Source organism: Marmota marmota, unplaced genomic scaffold, assembly GCF_001458135.2.
Source record: "Marmota marmota marmota unplaced genomic scaffold, marMar, whole genome shotgun sequence".
Lineage (NCBI taxonomy): Eukaryota > Metazoa > Chordata > Mammalia > Rodentia > Sciuridae > Marmota > Marmota marmota.
In genome coordinates this window covers 12,659,311-12,679,787 of record NW_026000048.1, presented here as the reverse complement: position 1 = coordinate 12,679,787, position 20,477 = coordinate 12,659,311, and the positions used below count along the sequence as shown (strand labels likewise).

General features: G+C 39.0%; 1 protein-coding gene across 1 annotated transcript in view; it reads left to right on the top strand.

The window, feature by feature from the left end:
* Positions 1–20,477, top strand: part of LOC107150301 (amyloid beta precursor protein binding family B member 1 interacting protein) — a 99,105-nt gene that overhangs the window by 62,467 nt on the left and 16,161 nt on the right. Inside the window, exons 8-10 of the mRNA XM_015495281.2 lie at positions 10,981–11,067; positions 13,411–13,554; positions 17,610–17,720. Coding sequence (XP_015350767.1) covers positions 10,981–11,067; positions 13,411–13,554; positions 17,610–17,720 — 342 coding nt within the window. The remainder of the gene's footprint in view (positions 1–10,980; positions 11,068–13,410; positions 13,555–17,609; positions 17,721–20,477) is intronic.

The window sequence follows — 20,477 nt, the reverse complement described above, 5'->3', positions numbered from 1 at the left end:
AAGGTATCCAATCCAATTCTGGCAGTTTAAAAAGTATCCAATGCTTACAGAAGTATTCCCGTGGCAGTTTGATTTCTAACAGCATCCATTTAAGAAACATACGAGGGCTAGGGTTGTGGCTCAGTGGTAGAGCACTTGCCTAGCATGTGTGAGGCATTGGATTCAATCCTCAACACCACATATAAATAAATGAATAAAATAAAGGTCCATCAGCATCTTTTATATAAAGCATATGAATAAGCTTTTATTTTTTTAGAGAAGTCAGTTCAAAGTAAAATGGAGCCGAGAGTATAGAGAGTTCCCTTTACCTCAGATCCCACACAGCTCAGCCTCCTCTACTATAAATACTCTCCACCAGAATGGCAGATTTTTATACTAGATGAGCCTATATTGACAACTCACTATCACTACAACCCAAAGCCCATAGTTGACACTGGGGTTCACTCTTGGTGTCATACAATAAGCTTCTTTAACTTTGGGGACATTTATACTGCTCCTCCTTCCCCCACTCCTTGAACTATTCCCATTCTATTGGCTCTACAAATATTTATCATATTATAATCCATTTATATGCTTGCAAGTCTTTTTTTGATTCCTCTTATACTTCCCTTTTACAAATTATGTTTACAAATTGATAAATAAGCTTTAATTTTGCTCACCATAAGCCACTTGTGTTTAAAAAAACACAGTTGATTAAAACAACATAAAAACATTTATTAAAGTTTTTGACATTAGGTAAGCATAATAAGTAAAAAAAATGGGACAAATATCTCTAATTATATAAATAAATGGAGTCATTTTCCCCCTGATTAATTCTAGAATCAAGGAATGAATGTTCCATATCAATTGTATTCTGGGGAACACAAGTGATATTGGTATTCTATTTTTCATTTTTTATAGATGTTGAGTATTAAGATAGATGAAAGTATTGAGAAACTTTGTTCACATTAATAAGTAGATGGGAATAGAAGAATGCCATTCCATTCTTTGAACTCCTTCCAAGTTATCTGCTCAAGGTCACAGAAGGATCAATGATGGTTCTTTTCATCCATCATCTGGCAAGATAATTAGGTACTTTCCATTGTGTTGGAAGCAAAGAGCTAGATATCATGTGACTTCCAAAAGGATTTGTTATGAGTCTTCCTCTTTTTCATACCAGTATCTCAAGCTACCCCTTTTTTTAGGGCCTTTGAGCTCCATTCCCCTGGGCAGTAAAGTTCTTGTGGGTGTGAGCTATGCCTTTCCTTTTTAACAGGTGAGAAGACAATTGTGAAAGAAGCCATCCATTCTCAGGCAGATCTATTTTAGAAAAGGTTGAAGACATAGAAATTGATGCTGGTGTGTCCTTAGAGAGGCGTCACATGTGTATTTCAGGGAGAAAACTCTTTTAAGCCCCTAGGACTTAGGTTCCACCACAGTTAACTGTCCTCTGCTTCACAGAGATATTGCACCTATCATGAAATAATGGTATCATCTTTAACAGTTGGTAAGTCCCATGAAGTCAGGTACTGTTGGATCTTCCTTCCAACCAGTGAAGGCATTTAGCAAGTGATAGCTATTGAATTGTTAAGACATGATGTCAACAACTCTAGTTTTGCTGATCTTTAAGCAAGATAAATTCTGTGCACCTCAGGCTGTCTTTCCTGGGGTTAGCATTGATGGAGAACACTGAGTCTTCTCTCCCTTGTAATGCTAAGCTCCAAAGGCTGGAGATGGAGCTCAGTGGTAGAGCCTTCCTTTGGAATGTCTGATGTCCTGGTTTGGATTCTTAGGGCTACAATATAAATAAGTACATATATAAATAAATGCCAAAGAAACAAAGTAATGCAAAACAAAAAGTTTGTAAGATGCTGGTAATCTACAAATTATTTCTTGTTGAGGGGTTAATTACAATTGGTTGGAGAAGGAATATAAAAATAAATTTAAGTCGATACAAGTCAAGTCTTCTACAAGAAATTGTGTGTGTGATCAGGGTGAACAAATTAGAAGATAATTCTATCAGTCTGGACCAAAAGTGGTTTGGAGTGCCCCCCTCCCCCAATTCCATTCCTCCGGAAGTGAGGATGGAACACACCCTTGAAATGCCAAGGCAAGAATAGAAAGCAAGGATAGACTTCCCCACAGAGACGGCCCCAGAGCTGGATATACAAAGAAGTGGGGATGTCCTGTCCCTTTTATACATTTTAGATTTTCTTTGTTCTCAGGGTCTCCTCTCCCCATCCTGCATAAATATGTGACTAGTGGCCAGAAGATAAGCCAGAGGGTGAGAAGGAACCCCTCCAGGGGTGTCTTTCACATTCTGCCCACTGGGGCTGCCCAGGAAGTGCTTCACTAACAACCTTTTGAGAAACAGTTCGCTGTAGGCAGGTAACCTTGGTAACAGGTGGAGGGGGAAGGAGTGCTTTAGGAGAATTCAGCATTTGATTTCCTTTTCTTTCCTACCAGCCCCCATCTTCCCATAAGACCCAATTATTTATTATCTATATTGACTGCCTTTTGTGCCCCCACACACACTTCACCATCACATGCATGGGTGGTATTTATAGCCAGAAAAAAGGAAGTGACATACAGAAAGAGAAGTGAGGTTTAGGGACAGCTCCTTTGGTTACAGTTCATGTCTGTTTTAGTCAAACATGGTTTAAATGGTTGGTCATGTGTGATTGACTGAGATTCAGCTGCTTGTTACAAGAACAGGTTACAGTCTGTTTACACATCAAGTTCACTATGGACCAAGAAACTTTTAGTCCAGACTTAAAATATGTACAGAGGCAGGGCATAGTGACTCACACCTATAATCCCAGACACTCAGGAGGCTGAGGCAGGAGGTAGGCTAATTCGAGAGCCTCAGCAATTTAGTGAAAGCCCATCTCAAAATAAAACAGAAAGTCCTGAGGATGCAGCTCCTGAGGTAGATCGCCCCTGGGTTCAACTCCCAGTACCAACAAAAACTGAAAAATATCTATAAGTATGCCTGCCTACAGGCACATACATACAGAGACAGCTTCAGGCCAAACATCACTCAATTTTATAAAAGTATATATGGTAGCAGGGGCTGACCAGATAACTCCAAGAACCAGGGCAGGGTCCCTCTCAGTCTTGGGGGTGAGGGATGAACTCCCTGAGGAACTGAAGTCTTTTATGTTTGCCAAGGGAGTTAAGACCAGTGTGCAAGGCAGGACAGGGAGAATTCTGAATCAAGGACCAGAGTCAAGTTCAAGTTCAAGGAGTAGAAAAGACCCAGTGAGGGTGATATGAAGAACATTCTGAAAACAGATGTGCACTGCGCCTAATGTGGAGGACCTGCACCCAGGGTTTCAAGTCATAGCTTCACAAAAGGGGAAGTTTTCTGTTCACATTTGCCTTTGAAGAAATTGCTTCTTGCTGGAAAGGAGTATTGTGGAGCTGCTGAGCTGGGTCCTAAAGTCAGCCGGGTTGGGTTTGAAATCCTGACTCTTTCACTTTACCAACTTTGGGCCCTTGAACAAGTTATCAACTTCACCAGGGCTTTATATTCTTGTTTTAAAAAAATAGAGATAATTTATTTTTAAAGCATATATCATGAGAATTAATGGACATTATCTACCAGTAATAATGATAATAATTATTATTGTTGTCTGCTTCCATGTAAAGAATAATGTGGAGAAGGAAGGAATGGAAGGAGGCTGGGGATGTTAGTAACCATCCAGGAAGATGTCAACAGTGAGCGCTGGATAGGGGTTTTCACAAGGCGGCTGACCCAGACTGTTCTGGAGCACAGTGCTATACAATCTCTGACGTTTCAGGCAGGATGTTGGAGAAGCACGAATCTGAGGCTAACCTTGGGCTGCCTGAAGCTGACCAAGACAAATTAAGGAATAAGGACTTAAATCCCTTCATCTCGGGGTTTCCTCCAGGATGCCAGCCTTTGTTCAAGAATCATCTACAAATACTTCATGAGTGTCTGCTTTGTGCTAGAATAAAGCCAGCACTGGAGACTGTAGCAGAAGTGAGGCCCCAGCAGGGGACAAAATTAGTACAGTGATATAGGGACATTCTACTCAGGCTGGGTTTCTGGGGAACAGTAACACATTGTAGCAGGGATACCGTGGGCTGAGGATGGGTGATGGGCACTATCCTCAGCACCAGGACAGAGTCGTCAGGGAGGGAACCCAGTGAAAGAAACTATGGGCTGGTGGGCAATGACACCCAGGAAGAGGAAGGGAGGCGTTTTGTTCATTGAGAACTCTGGCCACTGTATCGTTGATAAAGCTTCCCAGGGCTCTAGGTATTGTGAAACACTAAGTACCTTCTGAAAGAGAGAACACGTAGAAAATCTCTTCTGTATTTCTATTTTGCATTTCAGTGATTACTAGGGGAAGGCAGAATAAACGGATAGGGGAAAAGCAGCAGGGAATCCCACAGGACATGCCTTGAAGCAGGTCACGCCCCAACATTTACAGGATCTGGGGCAACGGTACAACTGAAGGTTCAAATAACATACATCTCTGTGTTTAAACTTACAAAATAAGTTAATAAGCAGTTAAATAAAATGTGTTCTGCATCCCATACCTCATTCTCCCCTGGAAGTATGAATTCCTTTGAGTTCCATGTGACAACATGGTGGCATGGTTCTCTGTGCCATGTTCTCTGTGCAAGAATCACCCATCGTGCTCTATGGGTCCTTGTGGATACATGTGTTGTTTTATTCAGCTTTTTCGCTGCTGTGACTGAAAGACCCAACAAGAACAACTGTAGAGGAGGAAAGGTTTATTTAGGGGCTCACAGTTTCAGAGATCTCAGTCCCTAATGGCTGGCTCCATTCCTCGGGGCTCAAGGTGAGGCAGGACATCGTGGCAGGAGAGTGGGGTGGAGAGAAGCAGTTCACATGATTATCAGAAAACAGAGAGAGAGGTCTCCACTTGCCAGATACAAATATATACCCCAAACACACGCCCCCAGAGAACCACTTCCTCCAGCCACACCCCACCCACCTCCAGTTACCAGTTAATCCCATCAGAGATTGATTCAATGATTAGGTTGAGGCTATCATAACCCAAACATTTCTCTTCCAAACCTTCTTGCATTGTCTCACACATGAGCTTTTGGAGGACACCTCACATCCAAACCATAGCACATATGGACACTCCAGCCCAAACAACAAGCTCCAAATACCTCATCCTCCCAGGCAAACAATTGCCTGTTGGTCATCCCCTCTGTCCTAGGATGTCCCCATGAGTAACAACTTAACCCTCAGGAGGGAGGATTCAGGGAAGGGACTCAGAACCATATGAGCAAGAAGTTAAGGCCCTTGGTTTAAGGAGCAGGTACTGCACAGTAGAGGGGGTTATTGTGTCAAGTGAACATGTCCCTTTGGTCCCCTGACTAGATGATGATGAGAGACACTTTAAAGCAGAGATCCTTTAAAGCATGAGGTCAGGACAGAGGTATTGGAGCTCAGAACATGATATCCTAAAATATGGCACTTTGGCATGCTGAGTAATTTGAGCTAAAGGACATTTGAAGGACCTCAGAAGCAAGAAGTACTCTCTGGTCTTCTTCCCTCTTTCCTCCATTCCCCATTTGTCCCCCAAACCAGGTCATAGAACCACTTATTCCCCCCAGCACAAAGCATAGTCCAGAAAGATTACTCTCTGATTTCCTCCCTTCTGTGCTTGAAGGTCCTCATGTGACAGGTGTCCTGCCCCATGTCCTGAGGGAAGGAATGTCATACAGAGGCACAGAAAAGGAATCTGAACAATCAGGTTTTGCTGAGCATCCTTACCACACTAGTTTATTACCATTAGATCACACCCCACTCTGTCCAGTCGTGTTTCTCCACCACTGTCCACTTCTTTCATTGGACTTAGCATAATAATACAGTTGTCTCTGCATCTTTGGCTTTTCATCTCTGAAGACTGACATGTTATGTAAAACTTTGTTAATTAAATTTGTTAAGCTTTTCCCTTGTTGACCTATTGTATAGGGGCATCCTCCATGACCCCTTCATAGGTGATGAGAAGGTATTATTTTTTCTCCTCTACAGGGTCCTCTTGACCACATGGTGTTGTCCCTCTGGGGGAAAGTGGATTGAGGCAGGAGAACATTATTATCTTAGTAAAAGTAACTTCTGGAAACTCACTGTGCAAAGATTAGTGACATTGCTAGTATAGGGGAGAACAGATTCTTTTCTCAGCTGTCACTAGGTTTATGGGTGAGGCCCCTATACAAAAGACAAATTAAAAAAGGAAGAGCACTCAAATTTATTTAAGTTTTGTGGAGGCTTTGAAATAAAAACTCAAAGGCACAGAAAAAACAGAGTATTTTTATGGACTGTCGAGCAGAAGTATGATGGTAGGACAAGGAAAATCTTATGGTAATAAACGGGGGAATTTAGCAAAGCCTGTTTGTTCAGGGGTGTGTGTGTGTGTGTGTGTGTGTGTGTGTGTGTCCTGTGACTTCAGAATGAAGAACCTTCTTTTTCTCTGGGGTTAGAGAGGGCAGCTCTCTTATGAGGGTCTTTAGGATCTCTGATCTACTTTAGAATAAGGTCAGAGAATTATTTTATGGCCTGCTTCAGGGGAGAAGGATAGAAAAGATCTCTCTGATCTTCTTTCTTTCTGCTGTTTTCTCAGATGCCTAGGTGCTATACTGGGGGGCACTGTGTCCTGAACCTCATCACCCGAAAAACCAAAAGAGAAATGTAAGGACTGAGGACTGGTTCTGGTGATGGGCTACTACTGCACTAAGAAAAAGTCTACCCATGACTTGGGTGCCCTGTCCTCTCCCCAGACAGTGTGGGTGTGTGTATTAGGCAGTGCACAAAAACAACCTAAGAATCCCAGCGCCTTAAACCAGCTGACACTTACTTCCTCCTGGGTACACAGGTCCCCTGTCCTTGGCTCTAGAGTGAGAGTCAGATTCAGGTAGTTTTGCACGTCTCTTGTTCTGCTGGGCAGCACACATCTGTGACACATTCTTCTCTCCAATAGCAAGAGAACAGACAAATAATTCCTCCACCCCAAGCTGATGATTTGACTCTTCCACCCTCATTCTGTTGGCCAAAGCAGTCCCACAGCCAAGTGCAACATAAGAGAAACATGGAAATAAGCTCCACTCACTCTACAGGATGAAAGGCATGGGTGTATTCTGACACAGGAAAGAAAAGAATTGGGAGCAATGCTCTGATCCTCATTCTGGTGGATGGCATTAATCCCATCGCTCTCGCCAGGCTGGTTGTTCATTGACACCTAATATTTATACACCTCTGTGCAACCATCGCCACAATCAATCTCCATATCACTTTTTGTACTCTTATTGGTGCATTATAATTAGACATAGTGGTGGGGTTCATAATAGCACATTCATACACACACATAGCATAATTTGATCAATCTTATTCCCTAGTACCCTCCCTTTCACTCGCCTTCTCTCTCCCCTGATGCTCTTACTCTACTCTACCCTACTGATCTCCCTTCTGTTATTATTATTATCATATTATTATTATTTCAATAAGTGCATTATAATGATATAAGTAAGCAGGATTCATTGTGGTATACTGTACATGGACACAGCATAATTTAGTAGATTTCATTCTCCAGTACTTTCCTGTACCCTCCCCACCTATGCCGCAGCCTGGCTGGGCACAATTCAGGAGCCACTTGTCAAAAGAAAAGAACTTTATTTTTAGAACCACACAGGCCAAACAAAACAGCTCCTCAGGAAAAACCCTCAGAGCCCAACTGCCACCACCGGCTTCCCACAAGCCTCTCCACCTCCCCCACTCCTCCTGCTCTTGAGGCCGATTGGCTGGGTTGCATGGGTGGAGCCAAAAAAGTCTTCCAATGAGCAGCTCCGTAGTGTGAAAGGGCGGGGAAACAGCCCAATGAGCATCACTGCAGAGGAGCCAATCAGCTAGATGTTGGTGGGGCTGCTGTGAGCCAATCATCAGCTGGCAGTCTGAAAGTTTGCTGGAGCCCCTTCGGCTGTGGCTCTCAACACACCTCCATGCCTCAATCCACTTCCTCTACTTGATCCGTCTTTCTTCTATTTTTGTGAGAGCCCCCCTCTTTTTTTAATTTCCTTTTTTCCTCTCCTCTCTAGCTTCCACATAGAAGAGAAAATATTTGACCCTTGACTTTCTGAACCTGGCTTATTTCACTTAGCATCATGTTCTCCAGTTCCATCCATTTACCAGCAAATGACATAATTTCACTCTTCTTTATGGCTGAGATATAGCAAGTGAACTAAAGAGGCATTTCTCAAAATAAATACAAATGGCAAACAAAATATATGAAGAACTGTTCAAAGTCCTCAGAAATCAGGGAAATGCAAATCAAAAGTACACTTTCATCCTACTCCAGTCAGAATGGCAATCATCAAGAACACAGATAACAATAAATGCTGACAAGGATGTGGGGGTAAAGATGCACTTAGTTATACATTGTTAGTGAGACTGCAAATTAGTACAACCACTCTGGAAAGAAGTACGAAGTTTCCTCAGAAGACTAGGAATGGAACCACCATAGGACCCAGCAAACCCATTCCTTAGTATTTAATCCAAAAGAACTAAAATAAGTGATATATTCATAACAATTTTTATAGCAGCACAATTCACAATAGTCAATTTATGGACCAGCCTAGGAGCACATCAACAAACAAATGAATAAAGAAAATGTGTTCTATATACACAATGGAATTTTAATTCATGAAATTTTAGCTGATACATAGAAACATAAAAATCATGCACATACATGTGGTACCATGTAATACCCATGTTTGCTATGTGTACACATTGTGTAAGGTTCAAACAAGGATATGTCTTCAGTCATCATTTATTTAAGGTTAAAACATTCAAAATGCTTTCTTTTAGCTTTTTGAAATGTCCAGTACGTTCTTATTATCTATAGTCATCCTACTGTGCAATGACACATCAGAACTTCTTATTTCTACCTAATTGTAATGTTGTGCCCATTATCAACCTCTAATTCCTACCCATTATCAACCTTTCCCCCTCCCTAGAGTTTTAATTTTAATCCTTTTTAAGTGTACCCTTCATTGGTATTTAGCGTATTCATATTGTTGTGCTGAACTGTCTCCTACCACATATAGCATTTTTTAAAAATGTTTAGTTGTCAATGGACCTTTATTTTATTTATTTATATGTGAAGCTGAGAATCAAACCCAGTGCCTCACACACACTAGGCAAGCACTCCACCATGGAGCCACAACCCCAGCCTCCCATATATAGCATTTTAATGCTGAAAAAAATTAAGAAGAACCCAAAGCTCTGGAACTAATTAGCCTTAAGTAAATCACATAATCCTCAGTTTCCTTATTTGTAAAGCAGCATTAGCAATAGTACCTATGTTCCAAAGTTCTTGTAAAAATGAAATGAAAAGCATACCCATAAAGCCTTAGCATAGAGTTCCCGCAGGTAATATATGTTATTTAGTATAATTAGTTATAATCCTCAAGCTAATCATGTAAAATTAAAATAGTTTCATGATTCTTATATTATAATCACAGGAATTCACAGCATACTGTCTTTTGGAACAATAAGTAAAAGTAAAAAGATCTAGAAAAAAATACATTAAAAGAAAACTACTTTTCAGTAAAAGCGGGCTGGGATTGCTCAGTTGGTAGAGTGCTTACCTCGCATGCACAAGGCCCTGGGTTCAATCCCCAGCACTACAAAAAAAAAAAAAAAAAAGGATTCTCAAAGGAATTGCACTTGACCTATTTCCCCTATTTAAGTCAGAAAATCACTGTTTTTACTCATTGCATTTCTGGGTTTATGCTAATTCTGTAGATCTGATTTGCCTGTAGTTCGATTCCTAACTTTCTGTCCTGTACACTTGGTTCTTAGACTACAGTGTACATAATAATCCAGGAAGGACATTGAAATGTAGGTGGATTTTCCCTGGAGATTCCAGGCCAGTAGGTTGGGAGCCCGGGAACATACATTTTATTAGATATTAAAGTGATCTGGGGGTCACATTTGGAGAAACACTTCTATGGTGTAAGTAAATATTTGTATCTAGATTCAGAAGGGTCCCTAATTTAGATACTGTGCTCCTGAGGTTTAATTTCTACTCTGAGTACATTTTTTCATGTATTATTTTATAAAATTCTATGCTTTCACATAGAAGTACTCAATACTTAAATTGTGACAGTGGTCACATATAACATTCGCTCTGTGTGTGGGTACCTCAGCTGTACTGATTATGTAAAAATTAGTCCTTGATTGCTGATGATGTTTTAGAAACTCAAACACTTTGTTTTTAACTAGCTCATTGATATTCAGTATTAACAAGATTTGATGCATGCATCAACACAAACCATGCTCAGAGCGCAGGCACCCATTTGTGAATGCTTTTGATCATGGTCACCCCCGCCTTTGTTTAGGCTGCTCCCTTCAGAACTGTCCTTTGCCCTCCCTCTTCCCTCAGTGGTTTCCAAGTAGCCCTCCATTGTGATGTACCCACCAATTTAAAAAAATAATAAAAGCAGTCAGCAACACTTACAGAAATCCAGAATTCAAGCTTCTCTTGAGAAATTAGAATCTCCAATTGGCAGGGCCCTGGGCTCTGGTGAGGCATGCACCAGTCAGAGAAGTTCCCCTCTTGTACTTGGGACATGAGCTCAACCTTCACTCCAGTTGGAGGCTCTTCCTGGCCCTTGAGGGTCTCTCAGCTTCCAGCATTTGAAATCAATGCTCTTGACTATGACATTTAAAAATTAAATGATGTCACATCCTTTGCTAGTGTTTTCTATCTTATTTCCTCATTGATTGTGCACTATAAGAGGGAAGGAGAGAAGGTTTAGCTTTTACCTTGGTGATGCAGTAGTCACTCCTGCCAGTTAACTAGTGGTCAGCTGTATACACCAAGGTTCCCTGTTTATTTACGTGTACCTACATCTTCTTCTACGACTTTGACTTCCTTGCAGTGTCTAGCCTAAGAATGAACACTTGCTGAACTGATCTTTTAATATTTTATTTAGAATTTCTACTTGGATAACAAAGGGAAAAAAGAAAGCAAGGACTCCAATGATAAAATGAATGCTAAGAACAAGGAATCCTTACTGGAGGTAAGCTTAATTTTGCAGAATGGTAGAAAAGAAAAAAAAATTTGCTCTATCTATTTTTAAATGATTTGCTCCCCAGAAGAATGGGAAATTCTGAGACATGCCCTGACATTTTAACTTGGCATTTTAAAATCAGATTATCACTAAATAACAGCTTTTTTAAATAATTAAGCTGTTCCTTTGAGTCCATTGTAATGAAGTGTGGCTTTAGATAACATAGTTTGCTTTTCATAAACTCATCTGCTCACTCATCTGTGTTTTATTACTTGAATGATCCACAGAACTCAGATGGATTTCTAAATCTTCTGAGAAGCTCCTCCAGCAGCCAGATTTGATAGGAAGTGTGAGGTGTGCAGTTAGAGATCTGATACAGGATGAGGTTCTGCCCAGTGTGCTAATGGGCAAGTCTGTGAACAATGGCTTCTAGATTGTATTGGATCGTCACAGAGACCCAGGAAGATAGGAAAAGTTCAGATGTCCAGATGGTGATCACTGCTAGGGAAAATTCCAGAAGTTCACTTGATGATTGTTTTTTAGGAAGACTCCTAATGAGTTTTTCCTTAGTAACTATGCTAAAAAAAATCTCTGCTGTGTTCCCAGCCCACAATGCAGATGAAAGTATCAGGACACAGGTCACAAATGGGTATACTGGAGCCCCAGACAGGTTTTATTTGCCCCTGACAGAAGGTTGATTCTTTTCTTGAGTTAGTAGATTTTGGACATCTCTAGAAAATTCAGAAGACTTGGTGGTGCTTTGGCCCACATTTCTCCTGGGGTCAATTTGTTAACACTGAAGAGAGCTCTCTCCTGTCTATCAAAGTCTATCCAGGCCCCTATTCATGTTTCTCTTTCTTCTCAAGCTCTGTCAAGCCCTTACCAAGTGAACCAGACTCCAGAACCTTGCAAGCCATTCCTCTAAAGGTCCTGAGTACACGTTTGAAGTTCTGGTTCCTGGGGCTGTGGGCAGAGTGGGCATTTCCTAGTGAGATCCAACAGTAAAAGTAGAGATGTTCTTCTTGCACATACCAAACAAGACTCGGGGTTCAGTTAGAGGATATTAGGCACAGGTGTCCCTGACAATAAGGAGATAAAGGACTCTGAACACACCTAGCAGAAATGGAGACTGACAGACATGAAAAGGGAATATTTTCCTGACACTGCTATTTGTTTTTAATCAGTGCTTAGAAACAAGCTATCTGTAAATTGGGCACTGATTATGTAATGATTGATACAATTGCCTGAGTAGCCCTTATGAACTTGAAGGAGCTCTTTATTTGAAAGAAGATGGAAAGAAATCCTGGAAAAGATGATATTTTCTTTTACGGGCTTCTGGAATTTATTATGTCCCCAAAGGAAAGATTAAGGTTAGCATGTTAGAATTCCTATAGGAATTCAGCAGTATTTTACAGTTGGATGTGAAAAAAAATACAAAGTATGTTATGCTATGAAAAATAACACTGCCTGGTTAATTTGGGCCAAAAAATCTGAATAAATTTAACAGATTGACAGGTCAACTAAACTAATAATTGGGGAGAGCAAAATGTAACAAAAACATTCTCCAACTCTACTACATATAAATTTACTTGGGGATTCAAATTAAGTTGTTTGTATTTATAGGACCAAAAGAAAGAATATTGACAGTTATAAACAGAAAGCAAAAGATAGTTTGAGTTTTGAACTAAAAAGATAGAATAATATATAATTTTATTCTATTGTTTTTAAAAAGAAATTTGTTAAGAATTATCTAATCCAATGCAGATTTTGAGATTTTAAAACATACACCTAGAAAATGTGCTTTGTTTTTCCTTTCTGATATCATAGTGTTAATAATTTCTATCTCCATTTTTTGAAAACTGTCTCAAGAACAAAATATTAACTTATTTTATACATAGAATTATATAGTTTTTCTATTTATGAGCAGCAAAATAGTAATTTTTATTTACCTAGAAAGTAATCATTTTTCAATTTTTCAATTTATAATAACATATGTAGACTTTATTGAATGCTTAATTTTACATTATACCAAAATTTTACTAACAACCAACTTTATGAAGATTGGCTTATTATTCCGTTGGTGCATGTAAAGGAACCGAGGTTTAATGGTCCACAGTCACTGAGCTCAAAGGTCAAGAAACTTTGGTGTCCAATTCAGGACCCAGACTCTTGACCTCTGTGCTATACTTTCTTCTCTTTGGGCAAAAAGCATACACTGTAAACATCTGCATTCAATCAGAGTTGTAGACAAAATTGGCTTTCACTTTAAAGGCTAACTTGAAAGTTTGTGTAAATGTGAATAAATGTGTGTTTTACCTTTTGTGTTTTATGTCTTTTGAATCTCAATTTCAGGAAAGTTTCTGTGGAACATCTATTATTGTACCAGAACTTGAAGGAGCTCTTTATTTGAAAGAAGATGGAAAGAAATCCTGGAAAAGACGATATTTTCTTTTACGGGCTTCTGGAATTTATTATGTCCCCAAAGGAAAGACTAAGGTTAGCATGTTAGTTTTCCATTACTGTGACAAATTACCTAAGATAATCAACTTAAGAAGAAGAAAAGTTTATTTTGGTTCACCGTTTTGGAGGATTCAGTCCATGGCCAATTATGCCTTTGTTTTGTGCCTGTGTTGAGACAGCACATGATGGCAGGAGTGCATGGTGGAAGAAGGTCTCATCTCAGTGAGAAGCAAAGGAGAGGAGAGACCAGGGTCCCACAATCCATTTGAAGGGACACCACCAATGACCTAACTTCCTCCCACTGTGCTCCACCCCCTGAAGGCTCCACCCCCTCCCAGTAGAGCAACAGGCTGGAACCACACCTTTAACATGAGGGTCTTTGGGGGACATTCCATATCCAAACTGTAGCAATCAAAAAGAAACAAAAATAGCACAATAACAGCAACCCAAAAGGAACAATTTAGCAAGAAGCATTTCATGGAAGTAAAACTACAGAAACGCCTCAGGTAGCAATTTGAATATACCCATTACTGTTGGGATCTGTGGTACTAATGTTTATACAAATACATATCCTACGAGACAGAATTACTGGAATACTTTTGAGTTTTCCCATAACTCTCTCTCTCTTGAAAGTGATATAAAAGTAAGTCATGTTTCAAAAATTAGGGCAGAAGCAGTTTTCTGGAGATTGTTTTGTTACTTTCTGTCTATTTATGAAGACCTTTTTCCTCCTGAATTCACTTTCTTGTTCTATAGTCCTTGTGATAAAACTTATTTTATCTAGAATCATAGAGGTATTGGAAGTCTTAATAAGATCTTCACTGAGATTTTATCCCTTACACTCTGAATATTAAAATTGTTCTCTGAGGTATATGCATTTCTCTGCCTAATTTAACAGAGTACTTTAGATATGGTTTAGCTTTTATTTGTTGAGTTGGGATTATTACCACAGTCCATAAGCATATAGTAAATCCTTCTTTGAAATGAAATCTTAACATTCATTATGCCCATTAGCTTTTCCTGAGACCTTTCTTAGTGGTATATTTCCATCTTTTGTTCATCTTTAAAAACCTTTAGGATATATCACGTATCTGTGTCTGGGGTAAACCAAATCCAGGGTACCACCAAATGGCACATTTATGAATTGCAGGCTTCCTCTGATAAGGTTTAATCCACATTCCCAAGCAGGTGAAGCAACCATGAATGTCAAGGTCTGTCCCCATTAGTGAGGAAATTTATAATCTGTGGAAGGGGTGCAGTAAAACTACTGCTTCTCCCTTAGCCTCTTGTACTCTGGTCTCAATCTTAGAACCAATACTTTCCCCTCTGTGCCATCTTCATTCCAGTCCCACACCAAGGATTTAACCCAAAAATAACGTTTGTATTATAGAAATTTTTTGTCTTGAACATTTAAATACAAGCAGTATTTATAATTAAGCCTTTAGAATCTATTTCCTGTGATAAAAATTAGAAGAGTACACATTAGATACCCTCTCGTTGCTGCCATTGTCATTGAGATGTAGGAACTAATGAGCAAGCCCAGGAAAAGAATAAGAAGTATAATTTAGAAAAAAAAAATAAGCAAAAATTCTCATTGTTCCTGGTTGATATGATTGTCTACTTGATGATATGAGAAATTCACCTGAAAACTATTAGGAGCAAATAAATTTACCAAATAAGAAATTGTTTTCTTTTCCAAAAGCAACATGCAAATTAAACATAATGCAAAAGATTCCATGCATAGTAGGAATGAAGAATACAAAATACCTAGCAATAAACTGAACAAGAAATGTTCAAGATTTGCTTATCATAGAATATAAAATTTAATAAAAGAAGTGAAGTAGAATTGAATAAATATCAATGTACCATATTACTAGAAGAAAAGATACATGTCCCCAAATTTTTCTATAAATTCAATGTAATCTCTACCAAATTTTCAGTAGGATTATTTTTACTTAAAATTCACAAGCTGATTCCAAGATTAATCAGAAAGAGATACTGTTCCAAAACAGACTCCTAAAATTGTAATGAAATTTGGGCTAGAACCTGTTCTCCCAAAGTTCAAAGCATTAAATAAAAATAACACAGGTAGACAGGAATAGATCACAGAAAACTCTCTCTCATAAGGGAAGTCAAAATTGGCATTTGCAGCAGTGGGTAAACAATATGGTATTCAGTAAATAGTGATGAAATAATTGTGTATCCATTTGGAAAAAATAGTTTTCCTCATCACTTCATGTACCAAGTTAAATCCTAGATTGATTAAAATGCCCCTAGGAAAAAGATAGTATAAAACCATAGAAGAAAATAACGGTTATTATTTTCATAATTGGGGACTGAGGACAGCTTTTTTTATAAGAAATAAAAATGCAAAATTATAAAGAAAAGAATCTTGACAGATTTGACTATATAGAATTGTTTTAAATTTCTTGTGGTCAAAGATACCAAACAAGATATTAAAGACTAGACTCAGGGTTGGGGATATAGCTCAGTTGGTAGAGTGCTTGTCTTGCATGCACAAGGCCCTGGGTTCAATCTCCAGCACCACACACACAATAAAAGACTAGAGTCAATGAGTACATTTACAGCATGTATAACCTAGTACGTATATCCATAATAAGAAGAAATTTCAAAACATCAACAGGAAAAACATAAATGTGCTGTGGAAAAATGAGAAAGAAAGCCATTGACCATTGGCGTGCTGACACTATCTATAGTCCCAGCTACTAGGGAAGCTGAGGCAGAGGAGATCTTGAGCTCACAAGTTTGAGACCAGCCTGGGCAAAAAAAAGAAAAATTTAAACAATTAAGAGTTGTTTGTAGCTGGCGGTGAGGCTCCGTGGTAAAGCACTTGCCTCGCATGTGTTGAGATCCTGGGTTCAATCCCCAACATGGTTAAAAATACGAGAAGAAAGAAAAATGGCAACGCTTATTAAGTGAGAATTCTCAGAAAAAGAAAAACTAATAAAGACTGAACAAAAGTTGTTCTATTTGAGGCTGGAGTGTAACTCAGTGGGAAAGCACTTGCCAAACAAGCAAGGAGGCCTGGGTTCAATACGCAATGCTGAAAAAAATTGCATATATATATATATATATATATATGAATGTATGTAGGTGGGTACATCTAAACACACATAGTAGAGAAATGTTTACTCAAAAAACATTTGGAGGAACATTTGCACACTCTTAACTGTGGTACCTCAGAAAGGAGTATGAAAAAGAGGTGGTGAAAGAAGGTGTACATTTTATTATATTTTTAAATTATGACAAGTATGCATTATTTTATCATCAAAAAAATTAAAACTCCAAGAAATCCAGAAGAAAATAAAAATAAATAAATAAATAAATAAATACACTACTATACATACAGGAATAATTGCATACCAAGGTATAGCAACCTTGCCCTTTGTTCTTAATTCACTGACAATGTTAAGAACTATATAGAAGGCAAAGCAAAAAATAATAATAATAATGGAACAAATGTGTAATTGAAGTGTAACCAAATGTGTAGATTAGAGGTTGTATCTTACCAAGGCAGAATTTCAGTGGAGGAGAGGCCTCATGTTTCCATGGCAACCCCAAAAGTAGTAAAGAGAAAGCAAGAAAGAGACCCTTTTTCTCAGGAGGAAGTGCGTGGAGTGCATGATAATTTACTGAGCATCTCATTTCCCTCTCGTTGTTCATCCAGAGGGGAATATTTTAAAATGCTCAATCACAAAATCTTTCACTGACTTAGAATGGTGAAGGCCAAAATGAAATTTCTGACCAGGGGTCTCCCCATCTTGACTCATCCAAAGCCACATCTGGAAGTCAGCTGGTTCTGACTCTGGGAGTCCCTGGGCTATAGCAACAGTGTCACTTTACTGCATTTGGGGGCATGTGGTCTTGCCTTTGTTGAATTTACTCCTTTACCTTTTATGCAAGCTTGACTTAGAGAAAACTAACTGCATGTGGTAGATGTTCATATAAATTATCAAAAATTCAATATTTTCTCTACTAAAATGAAATCCTTTGTTGTACCACCAAGAATAACCTTGGAAAATTATTAACTGTTATCTCAATTGAGTTGATTTTTTTCCCCTCTCTTTCAGACATCTCGAGATCTGGCATGTTTTATACAGTTTGAAAACGTCAACATTTACTATGGGATTCATTGTAAAATGAAATATAAAGCACCCACTGACTACTGCTTTGTTTTAAAGGTATGTGGTAAGAAGTCCTTCATTTAGATTTCTGAGCGATTTGGTTAATATTTTCTTTTCAGGGAAAAAAAAAAGTAAAATGTTGTATAGTTAACCATAAATGTAACATAGTATATTTTTTACTATTAAAGCAAAGTAGGGGGGCTGAGGTTGTGGCTCAGTGGAGGAGCGCTTGCCTAGAAGTGTGAGGCACTGGGTTCCATCCTCAGCACCACATAAAAATAAATAAATAAAATAAAGCAAAGTAGGGAAGGGGAAAACATTTCTGTTCTTTTATTTTTAATATCTTTATTTATTTTTATGTGATGCTGAGGATCGAACCCAGGGCCTCACACATGCTAGGTGGGCACTCTACCACTGAGCTACAGCCCCAGCCCCAGGGGAAAACATTTCTATCAACTTGAATCATTTCCCCTAAGCCTGCTATCTGGACCTAAAACTTCAAAGTAAATCTATCTGGGATTCTGCCTCACTGCTGAAAATAAAAGTTCCATATTTTGAAAATTTTAATTTATAAATTAATTGATGAAACAGAAAAGTTTTCAGTTCTTTATTTATTGGACTCTTTTTATACTGTAAGAAGTTTTTAGAAATTAGGAACTTGCCAAGATTTTCTAGAAAAAAATAGCAAATAGCAAATATAATTTTTTTAATTATTACTAGGTTATGAAACTTTTTAAGGTGTGTATTGTCAAAAGGTAGTGTATATTATCAAAACCCTATTATCAGGGTTTTGGCACCATTTACAGGTTTTTAAATTGGAATCTCAGATCAGTTAGGTCAGTAGATGTGTTATGCTTATAAACCACACATGTGACATATTGAAGATCTTTAGACCTACAGAGTTCTGGGGTTAGGACCATGGTAAGTTTTTGTTCCTGGTTGTTCTTAGTCAAATCTTATTATTATTCAATCATATTTAATAATTTTGAGACTCTGGAAACTTGCTATCATTTATTGTAATCAAATAATAATTGGTTGAAATTGTCACCTTCATTATAGACTCATATTTATAGTTTTCATTTAGACATCTTAGCCCTCCTTCTCATTATGGAACATCTACTTTTAGCAATTTATAAATGATATTAATAATAACAAACACTATACCAGCTTAGTCATCCTGACTCTTCCCCAGTAGTTCTCAGTCTGGGGTATTTGCCCCTCGGTAGACATTTAGCCATGTCAAGAGACATTTTTGATTATCAGAACTTGGGGCACGGAGCAGGTACTACTGGCATCTGCTGGGAGTGGTCAGGGTCCCTGCTAAATATCCCTCAAAGTGCAAGACAAGCCCAGGCCAAAGAATTATCTGTCTCCAAATGTCAACTGTGCTGCTGCTGAGAACCTCTACCCTAGACAGAACAGCCCCAGAATAACTGCTGTGAAGGGGCTGAAGGAAGGGAAAGGGATGCGTCCATTCACTCACTCACTCACTCATTTAATATTTGTTGAATGACAGCTATCTTCTGGGCACTGTCCCAGGTGCTGGGAACACAGAAGTTTCATGGAGTTTGTATTCCATGTAAGGGAAGTGGTTATGAACAAAACGCAAGTAATGTGTCCAGGTAATTAATAAGACTGTGGATCGGTATGAGGCAGAGTAGAGGACAGAGGGCTTGTTTGGATGGGATGATCAAAGAAAGGCAGTGACATTTGAGAAAAGATGTGAATGAAGTGAGACAGCAAGAATCCCCTGGAGGAGGAGCATCCCAGGAACAAGACCAGTAAGAACAAAGTTCCCAGGAGAGGTCAGTCTAGGCCAGAAGGAAGAAGAAGGTGGCTTCCGGTTCTTACATTTCTTGTCTGTTCCTTGTATAGGAAGGATAATAAGAATAATGGAAACATTTATGTAGCATTTAGTTTACTTTGCAGATGTGGAACCTGAGCACAGAGACTCCCTGGCCACTAAGTGGGCCATTATGAGTCATTATGAGAACCCAGATTGGTGGCTCCAAGGCAGTTCTCTCAGACACTGCTCACTAGGCCACCATAGACCTGGACACAAAGCACTGTGTGTCACCCTTCTGTCCACAATGCCACCTGTCCTTGAACTATGTCTTCTCTGCCTTCCTATCTGACCTGGTGGTCCTTGCTTGGAATTCTAAGACTCTGAGTGATTACCAAAGTGGAGGTTCTCAATTCCATGGGGACATTGCAACACAGTTCATCTCTGAACTGTTGTCCACATTTCTTAAATAGGGAAAAAGTTTGAGGAAGAGTTTCTGAAATGCTGCCCAGTAAATTGGCTGAACTGAAGTCACTGAAGGCTTGTTAATATGCAGGTTGCCAGGCTCCGGATCCACTAAATCAAAATATTTAAGGATGAAGCCCAGCAATCATTTTTCCTAAGCACAGTCAAGTTTTGCATGTAGTATTAACATGTGTCTCAATACTAAATAACAATATTCAGGGCTTATCTGGTGAAGAAATATCCTTTGAAGTGGCAGATGGAAGGGATATCTAGTAGAAGAGACCAAGGACCAAATCCCAGGACTAGGATCCAGAGACCAGAGCAGGCATGTGTAGCAAGAGAAAGACAAGATCTCAGACCAGAGGTCCCTGGATGGAGATTTAGACAGTCAACAGGATAGAGACTGTATTTTATATCCTGTTTCACAAGTTTGTGACCAGGTCCTATAATCCTAAAATCATCTAAATTCTTTGACCTGGGAAACCAGGTTCTCCAGGGCTGCACCAAAAATCACAGTTCTGAACTAGAATTTAAAAAGCTCTCCTATATAAGGAACCACCATTGTC